General features: G+C 42.0%; 1 protein-coding gene across 2 annotated transcripts in view; it reads right to left on the reverse strand.

Moving 5' to 3' along the window:
* Positions 1-2,867: 2,867 nt before the first annotated feature.
* The window catches only part of LOC122733652 (A-kinase anchor protein 17B-like), a 47,728-nt gene continuing 26,866 nt past the window's right edge, over positions 2,868-23,729 (reverse strand). Inside the window, exons 1-5 of one of the 2 annotated variants that reach the window (XM_043974227.1) lie at positions 23,516-23,567; positions 20,052-20,838; positions 16,844-16,968; positions 12,174-12,294; positions 2,868-9,317 (exon numbers count right to left, since the gene is read on the reverse strand). In XM_043974227.1, coding sequence (XP_043830162.1) covers positions 7,677-9,317; positions 12,174-12,294; positions 16,844-16,968; positions 20,052-20,822 — 2,658 coding nt within the window. In that variant the 5' untranslated portion in view covers positions 20,823-20,838; positions 23,516-23,567 and the 3' untranslated portion in view covers positions 2,868-7,676. Of the gene's footprint in view, positions 9,318-12,173; positions 12,295-16,843; positions 16,969-20,051; positions 20,839-23,515; positions 23,568-23,729 lie in introns of those variants that run through there. The other variant, XM_043974226.1, reaches the window with a different exon arrangement.

Below are 23,729 nucleotides of genomic sequence, written 5' to 3' on the forward strand. Positions count from 1 at the left end.
GGGATTCTTTACCTTTGGGGGGGCATGGACCCCTTGGACAGTCTGTCTGGGGAAATAATACATCATTTGAAAAATATGTCAAATCTCAGTTCAGGGAATCAAGAACCGAGAAAGAAAGAAAGAATATTTCCCCCATCAGGGTTCAGAGACCTTTTGACATCTCTCTATGGACCCCCTACCAGTAGACCCCAGGTTAAAAACCCCTGCTCTGGGCCAAACCCCCCACCCTATTTTGCAGAGGAAGGAGTGAGTCTCAGAGAGGTGTGGGGGGGATATACCCAAGGTCTCTTACAGGCTCCTAGAGCTGGCTGGAAGGGACCTGAGGGATTCTTGAGACCAATTCCCCCTTTTAGTGATAAAGAGGCTGAGGACCCCCAAATGAAAGGATTTGCCCAGTGATCCCCAAAAGAGTTCCCTGAGAGGGGCTCAGAGGCAGAGCCCACGAGGAATGGAAAACTGGGTTGGTTTTTGGACAAGTGCTGGACATGGGGAGGTGGCAGGGGGTGCTTTTGTCCGGGAGGGGGAAAAAAGAGCACCCAGGAGGTCAAGCAGCTTGCTCAAGGCCACACGGCAGGCAGTGGAAGAGCGGGATTAGAACCCTGGGTTCTACTGGCTCTGGAGCCAACTCTCTTACCACTAGACCATGCCGCCTCCCAAAGAAACAGGCGGCTGGGAGTGGGCTCTGTTGCTGCGGCTGCTGAGGATGCCGAGGCTGTGATTTGCTGAGGATGACATCAAGCTTCCCAGACCTCTGCCGCAGAGACCTGTGCTGGCAGCCCAGTCCACACGGATTCTTAACTCTTGGCATGCCAGCCACACCTGGGACACAGTCTGGCCCAGCCCGAGGACCCCTCCTCAGAAGGAGGTTGGCAAACAACAGAGCCAAGTGGGCGATGCAGTTAGAGATGTTGTTGTGGAAATGAAAACGGGATGCTTTTGTTTCAGCCAGGTCCGTGGACCTCCTGGGTGTCGGTGAAGCCCTCTGATTTAAAGGAACCAGCACCAAGATTTTCTATTGGTTTGCTAGACAGGATGTCACTTTTGGATACAGGATCTTTTGTTCACCAATGAAAGATAATTTCCCCCTTTCTTAAAGCCTCCTAAAAAAAGCTAGTATTTATGGAACAGGTTAAAGTTTGCAAAATGCCTTTACAGGTTAACTGATTTCATATGTTAACTCATTCATACCATGGACCAAATGTCTATTGGAGTCACCACAAGAAACCAACCTAGAGGGGGGCTCTGCAAACCCATCAGTGCCTTTGACCCTACTTTCCTTGTCTGATACTTATAAAATGCCAAAGGCAACACCAAGTAGACCAGCTCCCCTTTCCTCCCCCTGCCCTGGCCCATACTGAAATATACGTCAATGGGCCAGCAAATAATACAGGAGTCCTTATATCTTATTTACATTTTGATACCCCAAAGGAAGATAGAATATATGCATAAGGAAATAGGAACAACTTATTACCCACTTATTGATGTTTGGCTATGGGAATGCTAGCATTGGAATGTTCCTAGCAACACAGAACACAGCATGGAACTTTATTCTCAGAGTTCAATCAACTCTGACAGACATCTTCCCTCTCACTTATGATGCCTTTTCCCCAAGTGAATTTCTGTTTTTAGGGGGAAAGCTCTTAGGTGAAAACCAGGGATTGAAGGGTTTCCCCCACCACACACCCTGGAAAGTAAGGATCCTCCATATAGCCTCTCAATATTTGTGACACAATCTCTTCTATGAGAAGAGATCAGCTCGTTCCCTTTTATACCTAAACACAACTGGCATTTGGGAGGGAAGAAACAATCTTGGTTTTGAAAACTTTATCCCCAAGTAGCCAGATTCCAAGGCCTTCCGAAATGGGCTTGTTTCTTTAATTTCCTGTAACTAACTAGGTATTACTTTAAGCTAGGAAAAAAAATGGATTTTAACATTCTCAGAGCCAACAAATTCTTCAAAGACCATTATGTAAACATCCTTACGAGGTGAGGAGGAGAAAAAAAAAAAAAAGAACTGTGGGAAATGGATGCAGATTGAACCATACTCTTTCTACTTTTTTGCTTTTTTAATTTTTTTGAGGTTTTTCCCTTTTGTTCGGATTCTTCTTTCACAACATGACTAATGCAGAAATATGTTTAATGTGATTGTACATATAGAACCTATATCAGATTGCTTGCTGTCTTGGAGAAGGGGGGGAAGGGAGGGAGGCAGAAAAATTTGGAACTAGAAATCTTATAAAAACAAATGTTGAAAACTATCTCTACATGTAACTGGAAAATAATAAAATACTTTTATGATTTAAAAAATAGGTAAGGATATAAGCAATCTCCACATGTCAGTGGGAGACCAAGTTAACTTTTTACTCTTTTTCCCCACCCCGCCTTCACCCAGTGATTCAGAGAGATTTTTTTCTACCTTGTGTTGTGAGTAGACTTCAGCTACAAGTTTTTCCAGTATTCTTGGTTACATTCTTTTAAAAAGCAAAACAAAACAGGACACTAAGAAAAATGCTAACAATTTCTATGATGGATGAAGAGTGGAGCCAGGCAATGATGGGAGTTCAAAGCCAGTCTGTTCTATCCATTAACCATGTGAACTTAGTCAAGTTATTTCTTCTCCCAAGGCCTATTTCGTCATTCTGAAATCTTGTCCATCTCCAAACCTACAACTGTCTAAATTCAACCTTGGCCAAGTCCCTTTCCTTTTCTAGGCCTATCAAATGACAGGGCTGGAAGTAGATGACCTTGGAGGTCCCTCCCATCTCTAAATCTCTGAAAAAAAAGTTTCAGAACCGCCCTTGGTTTAAAAGTGGGAAAATGCAAGCCTACTAATATCATTTTTAAAATTGCATTTTATTTTATTTTTTCAATTAACAAGCAATTTTCTCTCCCTCCCATACCACCCCAACCAAAAGGATAACAAAGCTGTTGTAACAAATATGCATAGTAAAGCAAAACAAATTCCCACATTAAGCCCCGAAATATCGTTCACAGTTGGGTTAATGTCCCTTACAAGTTCCCATAGGATTCTTTAAGAGAGGATTTAATACCGTCCTACTTTGCAGGGAACAAACGGGAACACATATGAAAATGTTTTGTAACCATGCCACCGAGAAGTTAGCCTTTACAATTTCACTTGCTCTGTTGTTGCTCTAATGGAATGGAGGGGTGCTGGACTTGAAGTCAGGATAAACCTGGGTTCAAATCCCTTCTCAGAGGGATTTTACTAGCTGTGTGGCCCTGGGCAAGTCACTTCTCTCTGGGCCTCAGTTTCTTCCCTGACAAAATAAGGAGGTCAGACCTGGTGGCCTCTAAGGCCCCATTCCAAGCTCAACATCTCTAGGTGATCACCACTTTTTTTTCCCAACAGCATCATGTCTATGAGGTCTTTGAAACCATAGACCTCAGGTTAAGGAGCACAGGTGAATGAATTTGCATTAGCCAAGATTATGCAAGGCCTAAGACAGGTAGGTACACTTCCCAAGCCAACTAGGCCATTAGTAGTTATGCAAATATGCTCCTTCCTCCCCTCCCCCCATCAAGTCCTTGGGCTACTTATACTTAAAAGCTGTGGAGCAGCACCTCCACCAAGGGCTGAAAGCCTAAAAAGCTTAGGGTGTCTAAACACAAAGGAAGGGGATAGATATCTAATAAATCCTTACTGAAGGGGGGGGGGGGGAACTCAACGCACTATGTACAAAGCACTTGCTGAGTGACAATTCATTGGACTGATAACCGGGCTAAGTCATTCATTCGTCTTACAGATGTGAACCTTTGTAAGACGTCAAGTTAACAATTCATTCAAAATCCGGATTGTCACCATCAGAAAAGTACTACAAATATATTCCGGTTTTTCTATCACAGCACCAGGAGGTCAGTTTTTTCCTACCTGAGAAATCTGAGACATGCAAAGTGAACTAAAACATGCTGACCCAATGGTGCTTAGCTTTCTAAAGGCTTTCAGAATCTTATATAAAGGGTCACCATCACATTAGTTACATATTTAAGAGGTCAAACAGAAAGCTAACATGGTGATAATTCAATAGCACAAGCAGCAAAAGGTAGAGCAAATTGTTAACACCACACAGATTTCCTACCAAGACAGATAAGAAGTTATCAAGAAAATTAACTGACAGTAGTCTTACGTTTCATGTCTCATTTTTGTGGAGCCACTGAATTTCTAAAGTATGGAATATCAAGTGAATCTTTTTGGGGGGGGAGAGTTTGGTTTTTCTCTGTGCATTCTAAAGAGTTAACCTCAAACATTAAGCTAGAAGAGGGAGGAGCAGAATGGAGAATGCACACAAACACAAAACCAGTATTTTTACTTCTGACTGGGCCCCAGAAGGGTGCTGAGCGGAATGCTACAAATGAATACCTTAGCACCAATTCTGTGATACTAAATCAGGCAAAAAGCCAAGGATGTCATAGGTGGGTTTCATGGGAATGCCCTCCCACAAAGCAGTTCGCTTCTCCTTCCTAACTTAGGAGAGAAGTCGGAGACAGAGGCCCTCACCTGGGGGGCTCATGAGTTAACTTAAGTGACCTGCCATGGGTCACACAGCTAGTAAGGGGGCAGAGGCCATATTTGAATCACTTAAGCTTTCCTAATTTTAGGTCCAGCACTCATATCTTATCTTATCTTATTCTTTGTTGTGCTACCCCAAGACTTTTATACATATGCTACATTCAGAAAGAATGTAAGCTCTTCATTTCGGGTCTGTATATCTAACCCCAGTGCACTGAAGCACACTGCTGAGGCTTAATAATGTTTGTTGTTTAATTGCTATGGCAATTAAAAGTTTCATTTCAGAAGCATTCAGTAGCAAATCTTTTTATACCCATAAACTTTACATAGAAAAATACTCTGAACCGGATGACCAAAGAAACAACAAATTGTCACAATAAATGTACCTGTTACAATCTCTTCAGCGCAACTGTACAAAAGATTGCAAATAAAGGCAGAACCCAGAAGCCAAAGAGGGTAGGTTTTCAACACTTTTTCACACAAAGTCCCTTGGCAAAAGACAAGCTGTACGAACTTCCCAAGGTATTCTGAAAAATAGTGACTCCCTCTGAACGTCCATCAGCAGTCATTCCTGAGCCTTGGCGAACACGGAGAAAAGGCACTCTGATACAGGGGAGGGATTTGAAATTTGACAACAGACCACACCCAGTTTGCTGAGTCATTCAATGAAAAGCCAAGTTTGACAGGAAAAACAGAACCTTTTTCTCGTCACAATTTTATTCAAGTTAACATAACGGTAATAAGCGCATATGGTACATCACGACACATTCTTGGCTGCGTCCTTGTTGTGTCACATAGCTATATACTTAAATATTTAAAACCATCACCATGTGGTTCCTAATGCAGAAAAATTGGGGTATTTGGTAACTTTGAAGAATTCCATCCAAGATGAGGTACCAGACTTCAAGAAAATAGGCCATTCATTTCCACCACCCAGCTTCCTGTAGACCAGAGAAGGCCTGGCCCAGGAATCAAATTTTGGTGAAAACACATTCCAGACTACTGGGGGTGGGGGGAGAGGAGATGGGGTCCTAGTATGCTTCAAGTCAACCAATTTAGCAGATATTTCTTAAGCCCCTGCTATTTATGAGGCTTCAGACAATTGTTGGGGCTCCTGAAATGAGGTGGATCCTGCTCTCAGAGAGCTTACACCATAATTGCTGGTGATGGGGGAGCAGAGAGGGAAGATGGACTTATACACATAAACACAATCTAATTGACTGGAGGGGGGACAGAAGCACATATAGATCTTACTGGATGGATAGGATGGGGGCATATATATATATACAATCTCATTGGCTGGAAGGGAAGCGCTTTTACAGAAATAATTATGATACAAGACAGAATGTAGAAAATGGTAAACTCAGGTAATGTGTTCTGATAGAAACTCATCAGAGTTTAAAATCAGGCCTGTTTTAAATAAGCCTGCTTATACAAAACCTGGCTTGCTATGACTTCTGAGCACTGAACAGCATTTATGCTTCAAGTAGTCTCTGATTCAGTCCATTCATCTTCAATCGTTCAGGCCAAGGATGGCTTTGTTGGAATTATCTTTATCACCGGTCCTTAGAGTACCTAAGTCCAGCCTTCAACATAGCTTATGCCGCAAAATTCTCGAAGTCATGACTGTATGAGTCTAGGGAAGGGCTCAGCTTTAAGCAGCACCAAACACAGAATACAATAAAAAAAAAAGTTCCCATTTTGAGCCTGTAAATACAAGAAATCTTTTTTTTTTTTCAGGGCAATGAAGGTTAAGTGACTTGCCCAGGGTCACACAACTAGTGTCAAGTGTCTGAGGCTGGATTTGAACTCAGGTTCTCCTGAATCCAAGGCCAGTGCTTTATCCACTGTGCCACCTAGCTGCCCCCAAATCCAAGAAATCTTAACACGTGAACTTGACCTTTTCCCAAACAGAAAACCCACCAAAGGCTCAGGCAAATGAGGAGGTCTTTGAAAAGCAAAGTTTGGGACACTTGAATGATTTCTACAAACGGATTGCATTCTCAACTCTAAACAATTTTGTCATCTGTCTTTAGGGCAACCCACACAGCAGACGCTCCAGGAATGTTGTTGCCAGATCCTTGGAGCTCTGCTGTCCCATTTAAACTCCCAAGCACATTAGCCTTCCTCCCTATGAATTCTTTCTTGCCCTTTGGTCTAATGTACTTTTCCCCCCAAGTCTACTTCTGTTCTAGGTGTTTCTGAACAAGTCATCTCTTCCTTGGGTCTGAACACATAGCAGGTGGCACCCAGGAAAGATTGGTAGGATTGAAAATGAACTGAATAGTTAGATTCTTCTGCCATATGGTGTCCCAAAAAAGAATGGTCTAGTGATGACCGTATAGATTCTCTTCAGGTCACTGCCCATAAAAATGCTCAAAATCATTTCTCTAAGAAATCAAAGTGAGCTTCTAGCTGTTTCTCCTTTCCATTTGACTGCTCTATGCTAAGAAGAAACCAAAAGAAAAGGGACCTGTAGACCAGAGGTTCTTAACCTGGGTAGATTTGAAGGGATCCATGAACTTGGAAGGGGGAAAAACCCACATCTTTATTTTTTCACTTATCTCTAACGGAAATTGAGCATTTCTTTTTAATTATGAAAAAAACTATTTAAAATGGTGTTTCACTAGACTGCTGTTGAAGGGGTCCAAGGCACAAAAGCAGGCTAAGAACCGGGCTACAACATCAGCAAAGATCATGCTTACTGCATCATAGATCACTTCTGACCAAATGAGAGAAAACAGAAAAAGATCCCCACTATTCCCAGCTGTCATCTGGGGTAACAATCAGGGGTGAACAAAGAAAATGTGGCTAAGGATGCTTCCCTACCCTGCAAGTTATGTTTGAGCTTTGTGGGACACTCTACTGAAGGTTCAATTAAACTAGATTGTTCACTCTTAGCTAGCAGTAATCTGCAAGCACATCTTAGAAATCTCCCCAAGCTTTACTAACATACCTGCTGTCATCACAATGTATGAGCTATACTAGATGAAGGGTTAAAGTGGCCACAACTAAAACTTTTAAGTGACATCTTGCTATCTAGCCAATGAATTCCTAAGGTCTCGCTTTGTGGTTTTTGTTTCTTGGTTTTTCTCTTTTCGAATCATTTACCATCACAAACAAATTGGGTGTCTGAGCCTGGCGGCTTTCAAAAACTCTTCAATTTAAGGACGGATCTCTTTCCAAAACCATTGTCAGAGGCAAGTGGATGCGTACCGTCACAGCTGGCGACACAAACACTGGAAGTCGGGGTTTGGTCCTTCCATTTAACACATCTGTTGGAGGCTCCCACGTTTTGTTGAACAGATTTCATCTTCCAAGGGTTATCCATATCTTTAGAAAGCTCCTGGCCAGGTGGGATGTCAATGCTCTGTGACGATGCTACTGGCCCACAAGAAGGTTTACATTTCATTTTGGATTCCATCACTTTGCTCCTTTTCTTCTCAGGTTTTCCGAGGGACTGTAAGCTGCTGAGGTCTGGTGTAGGGTAGTCGTCTTTATCATGTCTGTCTGCTTCCTCTGGCTTTTTCTTCTTTTTTCTGGTGTTTTTCTCAACCCCGTTGGTTTCGCATTCACTCTGGGGCCCTGGGTATTTTAATTCATTCCTGGACCTCTTAACTGTTTTCTTAAGCTTGGACCTAAGGGGCTTGGCCAAGTCCGCAGGATTTAACTTTGGGTACATACCACAGTAGCTACATTTCTTTTCTTGGTCAAAGGCAATAGTTTCATTGTAGTCATCTGAGTCTTCCCTCACCATCACCGTCACCAAGCGGCCTGAATTTGGACTCTGATGCTCGCTCCCTTCACTTATTGTTTCATTAAAGCAGTCAGAATCACTACTGATCTCTTCTAAGAAGTCTGACACCTCACAAGAGGAGCCAGATAGCTTGGATTGTGAAGAACCTTTTCTCTTACTCCTATGCTTGGAGTCTTTGATTGGGCCAATATGGGAGTTTTGCAAAGGGCACTGCTCTCCGTCCACATCAGACACAAGATCCACAGCTTCATTAGCTGGATCTGTGCAATGGCGTTTAACTTTCTTTGCAAACTCTTGAGCAGGGCTTGTATTCATAGCCTCTCTTGGTCTGGGCTCCCACTGCTGACCATCTTCTTCGGCCCAATCGACCTTTTGCCCATTTTGCATGATGTGATGGTCTGACTGGTTCAAGTTGATCTGAAACCCATTTCCAATGTCACGGACCTCCCTCTGCCACCGAGATTTGCTCATGGCCCTCATTGGGTCTTCATAAACACGGTCATATTGTGGAGGTTGGTAGTAATTTAACAGGTAGTGAATAAATTCATCCGTTTCATAGATTTTCTCTCTTTTGCCACAGCCTTCTTTACGGAGCTTGGCTTTATAGGATGCGTTCCATACATGCCAATCTTCATCGTCTTCTTCATCTTCTTCAACGGACTGGACTGGCTGGCTCAAGTCTTGCTTAATTGTAATCTGTAAGGAGTTCAAGTGAGAGACCAAACCGTGCTTGCATGTGTCAGGTAGTAAGTCAGCAGCATGTTCTCCTTCGGTTGGGTCATCTGGAAGGGTTTTCTCCAAATGACAAGAAGATTCAGGTAAGTCATTCCCCTTCTTGGTTTGGGGGGTGAGGGCTCTCTCGCACCTGATAGACTTTTTCTTGGATGTTTTCTTCTTTGCCTCTTGGCCCAAAAGACTTGGAGGGTTTGGCTCCTCCCTCTTCGATATCTTCACCTCACACTCCAGAACACGAGCCGCTTCTTCTTTGGCTTTAGCGTTCTCCACCTCCTGGTTGTTGACTTTTCCACATTCCTTCAAATGAAGATGTTTTAAAAAACAAACAAAAACCTTAAATGAAAACACAAGATCAAAACATCTCAAAGAAAATTCTAACTTCTTTTCATTGAGCTACTACTAATACCACTAATCTGGCTTGGAGCAAGCCAAACGGTTGGCACGATTACATTAGAGAGCTGGGAGACAAAGAGTTTTGCTGTGTTCTGTGCTGCTTTCTCTGTGTACCTGTCCAGTCTTGTCCATAGGGCTCTAGACCTGAGAGCTTGTAGAACTTAAAAACTGTAAGGCATGACCAGACTGGTGCATCACTGTCCCCTGCTGTCTTCCATCTCACAAAGGAGACAAAAAGTGGGAAGTGGCTATCAGCTAGCTTCTTGGTGTGTATGGGAGGATTGGGGGGGGGCGGGAGGGAGGGCCTACTAAGAGTATCTCAACTGCTGGTGAACTTGTCCTTTGTTCCTAGTGACATCTAGCACACATCAGGGAGCAACCCATTCATTATCTGAGCTCTGACTATATTAGGACTGGTAGATTATACAGCTAATAGTGTTAATAAGACCTAATAGGCACTACAAGATTACTCGGTACCTAAAAGAGAATTCTCCCTTGGCTGTCATAAATCAAGATGAAATCAAAAGCCATCTGAACTTTATTTGTTAGAAACTATAAACATCTTGGACTCGAGCCCGTCAATTTGGGGAATGGCTGAACAAATTATGTTATTGCATTGGAAGAAATAAGAAGGATGCGGAATTCCAAGAAACATGATGGGAAGGCTTATATAGTCTGATGCAGAAAGGTGAACCAGGAGAATCACAGGCACGATAACTACAATAATGCGAATAAGGCTAAAAGTCAGCCAAAAGCAAATTAATTGCAGCAAAGACCTATCTTGGTCCTAGAGCTGTGGGAACACTGGTGTGGCATGTTGCAGACACTATCAAATGTGGTTATTAATTGTTTTCCTTCCCTCTTCTTTTTTTTTTTTTTAAACAAGGGAGGATTCGGTGTGAGGGGGGTAGATATCAAGAAACAACTGGCATGAAAACAAAAAGGCATCAATAAAACATGGTTAAACATCTGGGATATTTTTAATACCATTTTGACTTTGTCCTTATCTGCGCTCCTCTGCCTTTGTGTAGAAGGCTCTGGACTCTGAGTATAAATTGAATTCTTTTTTTTTTTTTTAAGCGAGGCAATTGGGGTTAAGTGACTTGCCTAGGGTCACACAGCTAGTAAATGTTAAGTGTCTGAGGCCGGATTTGAACTCAGGTACTCCTGACTCCAGGGCCGGTGCTCTATCCACTGCGCCACCTAGCTGCCCCTAAATTGAATTCTTAAGAGATGTTTTGGTTCAGTAGAAAGAGCATTGAAATTGGAGCTGGGAGAGCTTGGTTCAAATCTTGAACCTTCCACTAAATAGATGTGGAACCCCGGACAAGTCACAATGAGGACACTAACTACTGTACTACCCTCCCTGGGCCTGTAAACCTCTGGGTTCTAGATAGTGGTCATAGCACAGATTAACAGTGGTAGTAATATCATCTGCTCTTGGTTAGGTTCCCCCCTTACTTTGGCTCTCAGTTTCTTTCTCTGTAAAATCTGAAGGAATCCTGGTTGTGCTTACTTAATGATATTATAATAATAATAATAGTAACAATAACTAATAACAGAATTTATATGGCTTGTTAAGATGTGCACAGCATTTTATATATGTTATCTCATTTGATCCTCACAACAACCCTGGGAAGTGGGTGCTATAATTATACCCATTTATAGATGAGGAAACTGAGGTAGAGAGAGGTGAATTGACTTGGCCTAGGGTCACACAGCTAGTTAGGTGTCTGAGGCAGGATTAAAACGGAGGACTTCCTCACTCCAAGTTAGGCCCCCTATCCACATTGCCACCTAGCTATCTCCTCCACCATGTCTGGGACCTCTGAATGTTTTTCAAAGTCCACTGCTAGAAAGAAAAAAATAAATAAATGGAACTTTGCAAAACAAACAGCTACAGAGCAGGCAAAAGGTCAGGTTGGTAAACTGAAGCAAAGTTTCCAGATCTGAACTCTCCACAGACTAGGAATACCAAGGTATCATTTCTCTCCTCTACTACTAGGAGCAAGTGAGGAGAAACCCTGAAGAAACTCTTCTTGATGGGAGACCCCAGAAAATACAGGAAGGGAAGACCAGTTCCCATTTAAAATAAATGCCTATCATGGAGCAGCTAGGTGGCACAGTGGATAAAGCACCTGCCCTAGATTCAGATGGACCTGAGTTCAAATAAGGCCTCAGACATTTGATACTTACTAGCTATGTGACCTGGGAAAGTCACTTAACCCTCGTTAACTCGCAAAAAAATAAAATTAAAATAAAAAATAAATGCATATCCTCACCCTATAGCCCAGTTACCGTTTACATGAATTGAATTGTTGGTAGCAGTTTAAAGAAGGCTCCACTGAGGGGCAGCTAGGTGGCACAGTGGATGGAGCACCAGCCCTGGATTCAGGAGGACCTGAGTTCAAATCTGGCCTCAGACACAACAATTACTAGCTGTGTGACCCTAGGCAAGTCACTTGACCCCAATTGCCTCACCAAAAAACAAAAAACAAAAAACAAAAAAAAAAGAAGGCTCCACTGAATTGGACACAGCCTTCAAATAGCTATTTGGAAGGGGCCACCAGTTTCAGTAGAAATGGGTGCCCCATTTAGCACAAGTGCTCACTGCCAAATCTGAAGAGAGTTTGTGAAGTGGCCTTACAGTACTTGGCAGTCCCCTTGGCAATCAAAGGGCCTCTCTAGGACTGGCCCCTCAGGACCAGAAGGTCTTCCCTCTCCTGCCTCCCACTCATCATGGGAGCCCAAACTAGGTACCTCAACTTTAGCTTTCTTTTTCGGGCGCTTCTCCTCCTTTGGTTTCTGCTTCTGTTCTTTTCTTTTGATCTTGGTTTTCCTTTTCTTCTCTCGGAGCTTCTTTTCATCATCTTTCCGTTTCCTAGGTAACAATTAAGATGAACAAGTCACAGGGCATTTCTCTAAGGGGTGGGACTGAGATATCTGGCATCAAGAAATGGCAAGTCCTATGGGGCAGCTAGGTGGCGCAGTGGACAGAACACTGGCCCTGGATTCAGGAGGACCTGAGTTCAAATCTGACCTCAGACACTTGGCACTTACTAACTGTGTGACCCTGGGCAAGTCACTTAACCCCAACTGCCTCACCAAAAAAAAAGAAAGAAAGAAAGAAAGAAATGGCAAGTCCTATCACCATCAGAAGAATGTACATATGGAGGGACTTATGGGGGGGGGAGGTTCTCAAGCTTCATTCTCAAGAAATCCCTTTAAATCATTCATGGGGGAAGGTATATAATCACATTTGTTCATCCTAATATTAAAATTCTTTTCTCTTACTGCATTGACATTTTTGTTTTCACTGATACCTGCAGTTGGTGAAAAATATCTCTAGAGCAGAGGTTTTGAACTTGGGGTCTGTGAGAGGTTTTTTGTTTGTTTGTTTTGGTTTTTTGGAGGGGCAGGGCAATGAGAGTTGAGTGACTTGCCCAGAGTCACACAGCTAGTAAGTGTCAAGTGTCTGAGGCCGTATTTGAACTCAGGTCCTCCTGAATCCAGGGCCGGTGCTTTATCCACTGCGCCACCTAGCTGCCCCACTGGGAGCTTATTTTTTAAAAAATATTTTGATGTCTGTTATTTCAACATAATTGGCTTCCTTTATAATTTCATATATTTTATTTTATGCATTTAAAAACACAATTTGAGAAATGGTTCGTTAGGTTTCACCAGACTGCCCAAATGCATCCATGACCCCCCACCCAAAAGGTAAAGAGTCCCTGCTCCAGAGAGTGTGAGGGTAGAAGTGACTCCCATTCTTTGGAATAGCCACTTGAAAGTTCCCTTGAGTTGAATACACAATCCTCAGACCCAAGGGAATGGCATATGCTTTTATCAATGGAAATGACAAGAAAGGAGATGCATTAACCTTTAGCACTGCCACTGCATTGTAAGGAACACTGGGCCTTCCCCATCTTCAGCTGAACCCTTTGATGTGCTGCCTCCCCTATTAAAATGTGAGATCCTTGAGACCAGGGACCAACTAGCTTTTTTTTTTCAATTCCTATCCTCAGCACTTAGCATAGGACTTGGCCAAAAGTAAGCATTTAAATGTTTTTTCACTGTCATTCATTCATTGATTCATTCATTCGTTCGTTCATTCATTCATTAACACCAAAGTCTCCCAGCATCTCTGTCTATGACCAATAGCTCATCCAATTAATCATTAGTTTCTTTTTTTTTAAAGTGAGGCAATTGGGGTTAAGTGACTTGCCCAGGGTCACACAGCTAGTAAGTGTTAAATGTCTGAGGCTGGATTTGAACTCAGGTCCTCCTGACTCCAGGGCCAGTGCTTTATCCACTGCACCACCTAGCTGCCCCCATCATTAGTTTCTTAGGACATTATTTGGAGTTTTGGGGAGTGATTGTGTCAGGAGCTCCAAGAGCTTACTGCCTTTCCTCTACCATCTAATCATTAGTTTCTCAAAGTAGATCAGCTCCTGTGGGCTCCCCCTACCCTTTCCAGTCAGGAGAGCTAGTCCTGAACAGTACCACAGTGTCCCTTGCCATTATCTGTGGTAACATATAGATGATGGAGTTTCATATAAAACATTCATTTTCAGACATGAGCAATGTACAGATTTGCTTTGTCTGACTATTGTTATTTGTTACAAGGAAGGGCTTTTAGGGGCAGGGCTCAGTAGTGATGGCAAGAAAGAAAGCCCAAAATGAATTTGGGATTTGAGGAAATAATGAGTAAAGATCAAATTAATAAGACATTAAAAAATACAATGTGGAAAAATTGGAACACTAATGCATTGTTGATAGAGCTGTGAAGCGATCCAACTATTCTGGAGAGCAATTTGGAATTATGCCCAAAGGGCTATAAAACTGTGCATACCCTTTCACCCAGCAATACCACTATTAGGTCTTTATCCCAAAGAGATCATTAAAAAGGGAAAAGGACCCACATGTACAAAAATATTTATAGCTGCTCTTTTTGTGATGGCAAGGAATTGGAAATGGAGGGGATGCCCATCAATTGGGGAATGGCTGAACAAGTCGTGGTATGTGAATGTAATGGAATTCTATTGTGCTGTAAGAAACGATGAGCAGGCAGATTTCAGAGAAACCTGGAAGGACTTACATGAACTGATGCTGAGTGAAGTGAGCAGAACCAGGAGAACATTGTACACAGTATCAACAACATTGTGTGTTGATCAACTGTGATAGACTTGATTCTTCTCAGCAATACCAATGGTCCAAGATAATTCCAAAGGACTCATGATGGAAAATGCTCTCCAAATGCAGAAAAAAAGAACTGTGGAATCTAGATGCAGATTGAACCATATTGTTTCTACATTTTTGTTTTTCTTTTTTGAGGTTTTTCCCTTGTGTTCTGATTCTTCTTTCACAGCATGACTAATTCAGAAGTATGTTTACTGTGACTGTACATATATAAGCTATATCAGATTGCTTGCTGTCTTGGGGAAGGAGAAGGGAGGGGAGGGAGGGAGAAAAATCTGAAACTAGAAATCTTATAAAAACAAATGCTGAAAACTATCTCTTCATATAACTAGAAAATAATAAAATACTTTCATGATTTAAAAAAAATTAAATACAAAAAAGAGAGCAGAAGGAAGTTCAGAAGGAGACACAGACCAGAAGGATAGAGTTGGAATCACTAGCTCAGATTTAATATATACTTTCTAGCTACTTGCAATATTTTCTCCTTGACCTAGGAGCTCTGGAATTTGGCTATAATATTCTTGGGAGGATTTCCTTTTGGGATCTCTTTCAGGAGGTGATCAGTGGATTCTTTCAATTTCTATTTTACCTTCTACTTCTAGAATTAATATATAATTTCAAACAAACTACATAGGATAGAGATTCATATATCCATATGAAATCCTCCTTGTGTATGAAATATTCATGTTGGTTAAGTTCAATATAATAAAAAGTAAATTATTTTGAAAAAGTTATCTACGAGCCTTTGTTGGGAGCTAAAGGATCAGTCATTTTTATAAGTAGCATTTATTTTCTCTGTATCTTGTATATATACTCCTATGTGTTGGTATTATCTCAATAGAACATGATGTACTCTGTGAGCACAGGGAAGACTTCTGTCTTTGTATTCCCCACATTTGGCAGAGTGATGGACACATAGTAAGTGCTTAATGAATACTTATTGATTCATTTTTAAAAATGAACCCACAGAAACAGAAAAATCAAGCATTTAGTAAGCACTTACTATGTGCCAGATGCCATGTAAAGTTCTGGGGATAGAGAAAAAGGCAAAAATATTGTGAGCTCCCTGCCCTCAAGAACCTTACAACCTAATGAAGGAGAACATATGCAAAAAACGTACATACAAGATCTAGCCAGTGTAAATGGAAAGTGATCTCAGAGGGAAGGCACTACCTAGCTATGAAAGAATGAAAGGACACCTGATGTTAGTTAACCTTCTCCCCCCTGTAATTCTAGGCCTGTCAAGTTCTGCTACCATGATGAACTGCTGCACCTCCACACTCTGTCTTAGAAACCTCTGGACAACTGTAGGAATTTGTTTGGTTTGACTAATTATTTGTTATAGGGGAGATCTTTTGGGGTGCAGGGGAAGTGACAGAGATGCAAAAAAAAAGAGGTCTGTCAACGAAACATTTTTTTGCAGGGAAATGAGGGTTAATTGACTTGTTCAGGGTCACACAGCTAGTAAGTGTCAAGTGTCTGAGGCTGTATTTGAACTCAGGTCCTCCTGAATCCAGGGCCGGTGCTTTATCCACTGTGCCACCTAGCTGCCCCAGAAACATTTTAAAATATACAGAACAAAGCAGAAAGAAGATCGGATGGTCAGAGGGAAGCAGGGCAATGGTGGTACTGTGGGGAGAAATTTAATATATATATATATATATATATATATATATATATATATATATATATATACACACACACATCTATATATACATCTATATACACATATATATACGTACATACATACGTATACATACATATACACACAGACATAACGTATTTTTAAAGAAAAATATGTGAGATTCACTATTTCACGTACAATGCTCTTTTTCTGTTCTTCATATATATGAAACTGTTCATGTTTGTTGATGTCTAAATTCATAATTTTAAAAAAAAGAAAAGTTGTGTAAGGGAAAAAAAGAACCTCTGGACACAATTATTTTCATTTCATGCCAATACAAATGCAAATGGAACAACCAAGATGAGGCTAGTCCAGGATGGGGACTTCATACGTGAAACCAAGCAAGCCAGCAATCCAGCCAGCCAACAAGCCAGCAAGCCAGCAAGCCAGCAGTCTTCAGTTGTGTTTTTGAGCTTGGGCTAGTCTCTACCTCTGCTTACGTGGCTCCCCACAATCAGGGCCCTCATCGCCAATACCTGCTGCATGCATTTCGTCCTGAGCAAGATGAGCCCATCAGGTTAAAGAGCTGACAAAAAGTTCATCTCACCTTTCGTCCTCTTCTCGCTTCTTTTCTCTTTTTCGCTCCTGTTCCAGTTCTTGCAATTTTAACCTTTCCTGGTTTCTTTTCCTTATAGCTCCCTCACTGAAGTGCTGGGTTGTATCGAACATAACCTGTCCAAAAAGAAGGCAAAGGTTCAGTAAGAAGGTGAGCTCAGTGGCTTGGAGAAACCAAGGATTGACTGAGTCCAACTGGCCGGCCTCAAAAACCAAATCCAAAGGGTACGTGGCCAGTGGAAGGGACTCCATGTTACGAGGACATATCCCCAATAACAGTGTCTAGGTGCTTCTCCGAACAAGAGGCTGGAATGTCCTCAGCCCACAGTGTTGGAGAACAGGCCTCATCTCATGACTGATTACATGTTTCTGTGCACATTTCCATGCCAGTTAACGGAGGTGATCTCATTTGCCCTTCTGGGGCACACCAGTATAATCTGTCAACATATCACTTGGTTACTACCAAGATGAACTAAGTTAAGGGTTTTTAATAGTCCTGGAGTCAAGTTACCAACAAAAAAGGCACAAAACTACCAGCCATAAAATCCATGGCCTCAAATATCTACACACAAAGTATGGATAATAAGGTGAACTGAAAATCCTAACCTCAGCTAGACAAATCTTACCTCAGATATACTGCTGAGATGGAATTGGAATCAGACTTATGACTGCAATAGGACTCTGGAAGGGTGCATACTTTGTTCCAAAGGAATAACAATAGGGGGAAAGTAGAGAAGGGAAAATAGCACACAGGGTATTAAAAAGATATACTCATGCAAAGAAATCCAGGAATCAGAGAAGGAACATTTGGGAAAAGATCAATAGATGCAGAATCAGAAGTGATATTGTCATCAGAATAAACTATAGACTGCCGAGGCAGAAAAAGGAAATGGATGAGTTCAGGAACCAGATCACGAGACCGGTCCTATAGCATGACAGAGGACTTCTATCTGGACATCTGCTGGACCTCTCTCTCTGCTAAAAGCAGGAAAGCTAATGACTTCTATACTTACCTTAGTAATACTTTCATTCTTCAAAAGGCAGATGAACCAATAAAGGAAATTTATATTCTCACTTAAAATGGAGAACTGGCTATGGGAATAAAAATGATGGGAACCTGGCAGGGAAATGACTGCTCCATCTTAGCATTTATGCTAGGAGAGTAAAACTGAGCAGAATGTGGCATGTGTCCTAGATTGGGGGATAATACATCTTAGTGGGTTTAGAGAAAAGATAGAGAAGATCCCCATGACCTGAAATTCTACCAAAGTCAGTCCAAAAAGGGATTGGAAGCTCTCAAGAACGAAATTCTAAGGACATGACAAGAAATAATTGCAATGAGGAAGAAGGAAAATGTCTAAAGATGTGACTGCACAGGGAACTCATTAACCCATTTGATTTTTCAAAGTCAAGCAGAGAAGATGAAAGCAGGGGCATAAAACAGAGGATGAATATCAGCACTTAGCACAGTCCCTTTAAGAAGAGAATTAGGGAGATCAGAACAAGCTGACAACGGTAAAGAAAGCTAAGGATGACAAAAGTGAGTCAGAGCTGTATTAGGGAAAAGCAGGAGCGTTGAAACTGAAGTAAAGGGATATGAGAACTTAGTTATACTTACTGAGTTCAAGTCACACGAGACCCAGATGAATTCGAACCCGAGCTCCTGAAAGACCTGGTGGAAGTGACTGCTAAACCATTTTAAGTGATCTTTGAAATAACATGGAGAGCAAGAAAGTTGCTCCAGGACCAAAGAAAAGCAAACACTGTCCCAACTTCCAGAAGATGAAAGAGAATAGAGCCTACAAAGGGAAACTGAGTTCATTTTTCTGGCTAAATTATACAGTCTATTTTTAAAGGAATGGTCAGTGACCATTTAGCAGTCAGAGATCACAAAGAAAACAGGTGCTTCCCCAAGAACAGGTCATGCCAAAGGAATTTCATTTCCTTTTTTGCCAAGGCTCCTAAATTATCTCCCAATTTTCACTCCTTTATTGGTGGAACATGGGCTAATGTTGCCAATGCTAGCCTCTTATCTCCCCAAAGCCAAAGCTTCTGGGTTTGTCCAGGTGGTTTCTGTCAAGTCCCAGTCTCCTAAATCTAGAAGCTTCTTGGATTCAGAAACATGTCCTCCAGTAAAAGACCTTTCCCCCGCCACACTCTATTAAAATCCGAATCAAGGCTATCAAAAACCAAACCAAACCAAACTAAACCTAAAGTCTTTATGGCTATAGTGGAGAGAGTGAGGGGCACCATAGCACAGAGGGGAAAAAACAACTCTTGGAGTCAAAAGACCTGGATTCAAATCCTACCACTGCTAATTACTACCTGTGTGACCTTAGACAAATTGCTTAGCCTCTCCAGGCCTCAGTTTCCCTTCTGTAAAATGAGAAGGTTGCAACTAGACAGTCTTTAAGGCCTCTTCCAGCTCTGTGATCCTATAAATAATGGACTTGGGAGTCTAGAAAACCCGGGTTCAAATCCTGTTTCAGATACCTACCAGTTGTGTGATCCTGGGCAAGTTACCTAACAGTGTAGGGAGGTGGGAGTGGGGAGAGAATCAATGGACTCTAACCTCCCCCCAGCTCTAAATACATGATGGTATGACCCACTGTTTTAAAAGGAAACATTCCAGGGTGCAGCTAGGTGATACAGTGGATAAAGCACTGGCCCTGGATTCAGGAGGACCTGAGTTCAAATCCAGCCTTACACATTTGACACTAACTAGCTGTGTGACCCTGGGCAAGTCACTTAACCCTCACTGCTCTGCCAAAAAAAAAAAATACAGAGAAACTGGAGCCACATCTCTGAGACAAAGGACATTAAGCCTGTCATATCTTATTTAGTTAGTGTGTATTAAGTAGGAATCCTTCATATTTTACCAGCATTCTTGAGTGTGAGGAAGAGAGAGGAAGAAGAAAAAAACACCCTAACAAGTTACAACAACATACCATACCCTGAGAAACAATCCCATGCCCTGTCCTCTTCCTCTTACCCACTTCTGCTAACCACCACTTCAAACACTAGCTAGTGGCATGCCTGATTACAGAAGACAGAAGGAAAGAAGACAGTCAATGTCATGACAACTGAGCTCCGGGTGCCGGTTGTCAGTCAGATGCCTAATGGGACTAGAAGCACAAGGTCAGTCCAGATGTTTTCATTTCGGCTCCGTCCCATCTGCACATCCCAGCCAGGTCTGTTACCTTGATGTTGCAGGCCAGGGCTTTCCCATCTTCCCCCTTGAGCATCAGCTTCATTCCCCTCAGGGAGTCCATGGCTTTGACAAAATCAGCATACTCTTGATACTGGATGAAGGCTTCAAAAGTCTGCAGGCTGCCTAAGGTACAATGGCTGAAGGGACCAGTGGCCATCACTTCTTGGTAAGGGTCAAGCATAGGGATGTCGATGTTCTTTATTTTCCCAAAGCTTTCGAACACCACCCTGAGGATCTCTTCACATGGCTTTTCCCCACTGGAGCCCTTGGACGCAAACCACTTGCAGGGCAACCCCTGAAAGTAGATGGAATCGGGGCTCTCATTAAGGTTTTGTTTAAGAAGCTCTTCACCTGCTGCCTTGTTTTTCTGGGAGGACAATTCCCACTCTTGCTGGGATGGGAAGTCTAACCAGGAATCTGTGGCCAATATTTTCAAGCCGTTCTTCAAGCCATTCACCCTGATGATTTTCCCATGCAGTTTTGCCTTCAGGATCTGGACCAGGCTTCTAGTCTCTGCCTCTCCCTCAAACCGAATGAAGTCCTTGGTGCTCTTTGAAAGTCGAACAGTGCTAAACTGATCTGGACAAATGAGATTCTTCAGCTGGTCTAATATCTCCCAGTTGGAAAATGATCTAGTGTATCTGAGATCTTCAGGCAGCATAACATTGATGGTCAGTCTGGCTATGGGCTTCAGATACAGGTGCTGAGCTGCACACAGCTCCATGGCCTCAGAGTTATCGTAAACTATGCTGACAGTCATTGTGTCCTCAATGCTCCTTAAGGAGAAAAAAAATAAAATGATGTTAACAAAAACAGGGAAATCAAGGTATAGATTTAGGGAAATCCCACTAGCACTGATATGTCAAAATGAGGTAGAAATGCCTAAGTTTCTATGGTTTAGATTAGACCCTGACTCATTTGGGCTGAGACCTTACGATTCCCAAATAGCCTTAAGCTTGGATACAGGATAGGGACTGGACCCTGCCATTGAATCAGTCCAAGGAAAGCCCTGATGAGGAAACTCCTTCTGTCACTTCAGGTAGGGCAGCACCTGCACTATAACCACCAATGTTACACAGTTGCCCAGAGGCCCTGACTGGTAAAGAGGCTTCCTTCCTAGAATCACACAGCCAGTGTAAAGAGGTAGGACTTGAACCCAGGGCTTCCTGCTGTCAAGGCAAGTTCTCAATCCACTATGTCCTGCCAACTCACAAGCTTAAGATTCTAAAAAGAAGCAAGCCCACTGCTACAGAGCCAAGTCTAGTTCTACTAGGCAGCATTACTAGGTACAAGTACTCCACAGGCACATTCCACCTCCAACCCTGAAAGAGTCTTCCCCTTCCAGTTTGGCTACTAGGAGAAGACAAGCTCACTGATGAATTTGCTTTCTCCTTTGAAACTGGCAATCCCCAGACACACAAGGCCCTTCTAGCATTTTACCCAACAGAACACGGCGAGGGTCCTGTACAGAATCTCCAAGTCACAAGGGTCCTCACAGGTCACACAAGCCAATCCATACAGCAGATGCCACCAGTGACCATCCAGCCTCTGACTGAGGGACAATCCGTTCCACTCTGGGACAGCTCTAACTATTAGGCACTTTTTCCTGGCATCAAGCCCGGAATTGTCTCTGCAACTTCCTCTTCAGTCTGCCCTCTGGGGTCAAGCAGAATGGACGACATCCATTCCACATGACAGCCCTTCAAGTTCTTGAGGACAGCTAATAATAGATCTCCTCTTCTCCAAGCTAAGCATCCCCACTTCCTTCAACTCATGCTTTTGAGGCCCTTCCCCATCACGGTTTAGCTCCTGTGGGATACCATCCAGCTTATCAGATCTTTCCAACAATATGGCACATGTGTTCTGCCCAGGACAGTCCAGTATATAACGCGTCCTCCCCACTTCAGTCTGAGATCATGGATCTGAGACCACTGCAGATTCACGTTAAGCTTTCATGCTCTAAACTGCCCCAACCCCAGCTCCTTTGCATTCAAAATGCTTCCCTCCTAAACTTGTGAGGTTGACATTGTCAACTAAAGCACAAGCCTTCACATTTCTAAAAGCATCTTGTTTGATTTGGCTCAATAATCTAGTCTGTCAAGACTTTGGGGATTCAGATTCTGTCACCCAATATGTTAGACACCCAGAAATGGCACTGCGCCATTTTGAACTCCAACAAGCATACCATCTATGCTTCTTCCCAAGTCATTGATAAAAATATTAAAAGTAACATAGGGCTAACAACGAATCCCTAAAGCACTCCACTGTGCCTCCATCTGATCCACATCTCTCCATCTCTGCAAAAAAAATTGCATGATGATCCCTAGAACTGAACATTTTTAAGATGATCACTAAAATGGAGAACTGAAAATTAATATTTCTGCTTGCCTATCTCAAATAGAAGGTACCAATAACAGAGTTTTCTTTAAAGAAATGGATTTGTAAATAGACTGTATCCTACCAAGAAAATGCTACCTTTTATAGATCCCACTCTGATTCTTCTGATATCAATACTTTTCCAAGTTTATCATTAAAATCTTATCACTTATACAGCTAGAATAAGATGGGGAAATTGTCAGTTGGGCAAAAATCTGTGCATTAAATATCTCCAATGAGGGTGTGATAACCAAGACATGTAAGTAATGAACACCAATACATAAGACCAAGAACCATTCCCCAGTGGATATGTGGTCAAAGGACATGAACAAACTGTTCTCAAAAGAATTACAAACCATTAACAATCATGTGAAAGATTTTCCTAAATCTCTAGCAAAATTAAAATAAATCTGAGGTTTTACCTCATTCCCAACAAATTGGCTCAAATGACAAAAGATAGAGATGGTCAATGTTGAAGAGGCTGTGGGAAGTCAGGTACACTGTCAATGGGCCAAACACTAAGGAAAATAATTTGGAATTATGCTTTTTTAAAAAGTGACTAAAACGTCCATACCCTTTCACCCAAAGATCCTATCTCTGGACATATATCTGAAGGAGATCAAAAGACAGAGAAACAAGCCCTCTTTGTTTTTGTATCCTGTGTACCCAACAGAACACCTGCATAGTAAGCACTTAATAGATGCCTGATTGATATATATGCCGAAATATTCATTGCAGCACTTCTTTTTGGTAATAAGAAAGAAACAGAAAGAAAATAGATGCCCATTGGGTGAAAACTAGCTAAACAAATTGTGGTACCTGAATGTGACAGAATACTACTCTTTTGTAAGAAATGATAGATATAAAAAGTTCAGAAAAATGGTAAGTTTTATATGAACTGATACAAAGGGAAGATAACAGAACCAGAAAAACAATATACACAGTGACAACGCAAACAGAAAGGACAACAAAAAAATCCCCTGAATGCTGTATAATCATAAGAACTAAGCTTGGTCCCAGGGAAGAGCTGAGAAAACATACCTCTCTCCCCTTCTTGGCAGAGGCTAGGAAATGTACCTGTCAGATGTGGCCGATGTGGTGTCTGGTTTTGCTGAACCCTTTTTCCCTTTTCTTTTCTTTGTTACAAAAGACAGTCTCGCTAGGTAGGGGAGGGAAAAGGAAATATTCAGAAATGATTGTACTATAAAAGCCAAAAGCATTATTTAAAATAAGCTCCCCCCAAAATTCCTATCACTTTTGGCTTATATTGGAACAAAAACAAAGAGTGAAT

This window comes from Dromiciops gliroides, chromosome X (assembly GCF_019393635.1).
Source record: "Dromiciops gliroides isolate mDroGli1 chromosome X, mDroGli1.pri, whole genome shotgun sequence".
Taxonomy (NCBI): Eukaryota; Metazoa; Chordata; class Mammalia; order Microbiotheria; family Microbiotheriidae; genus Dromiciops; species Dromiciops gliroides.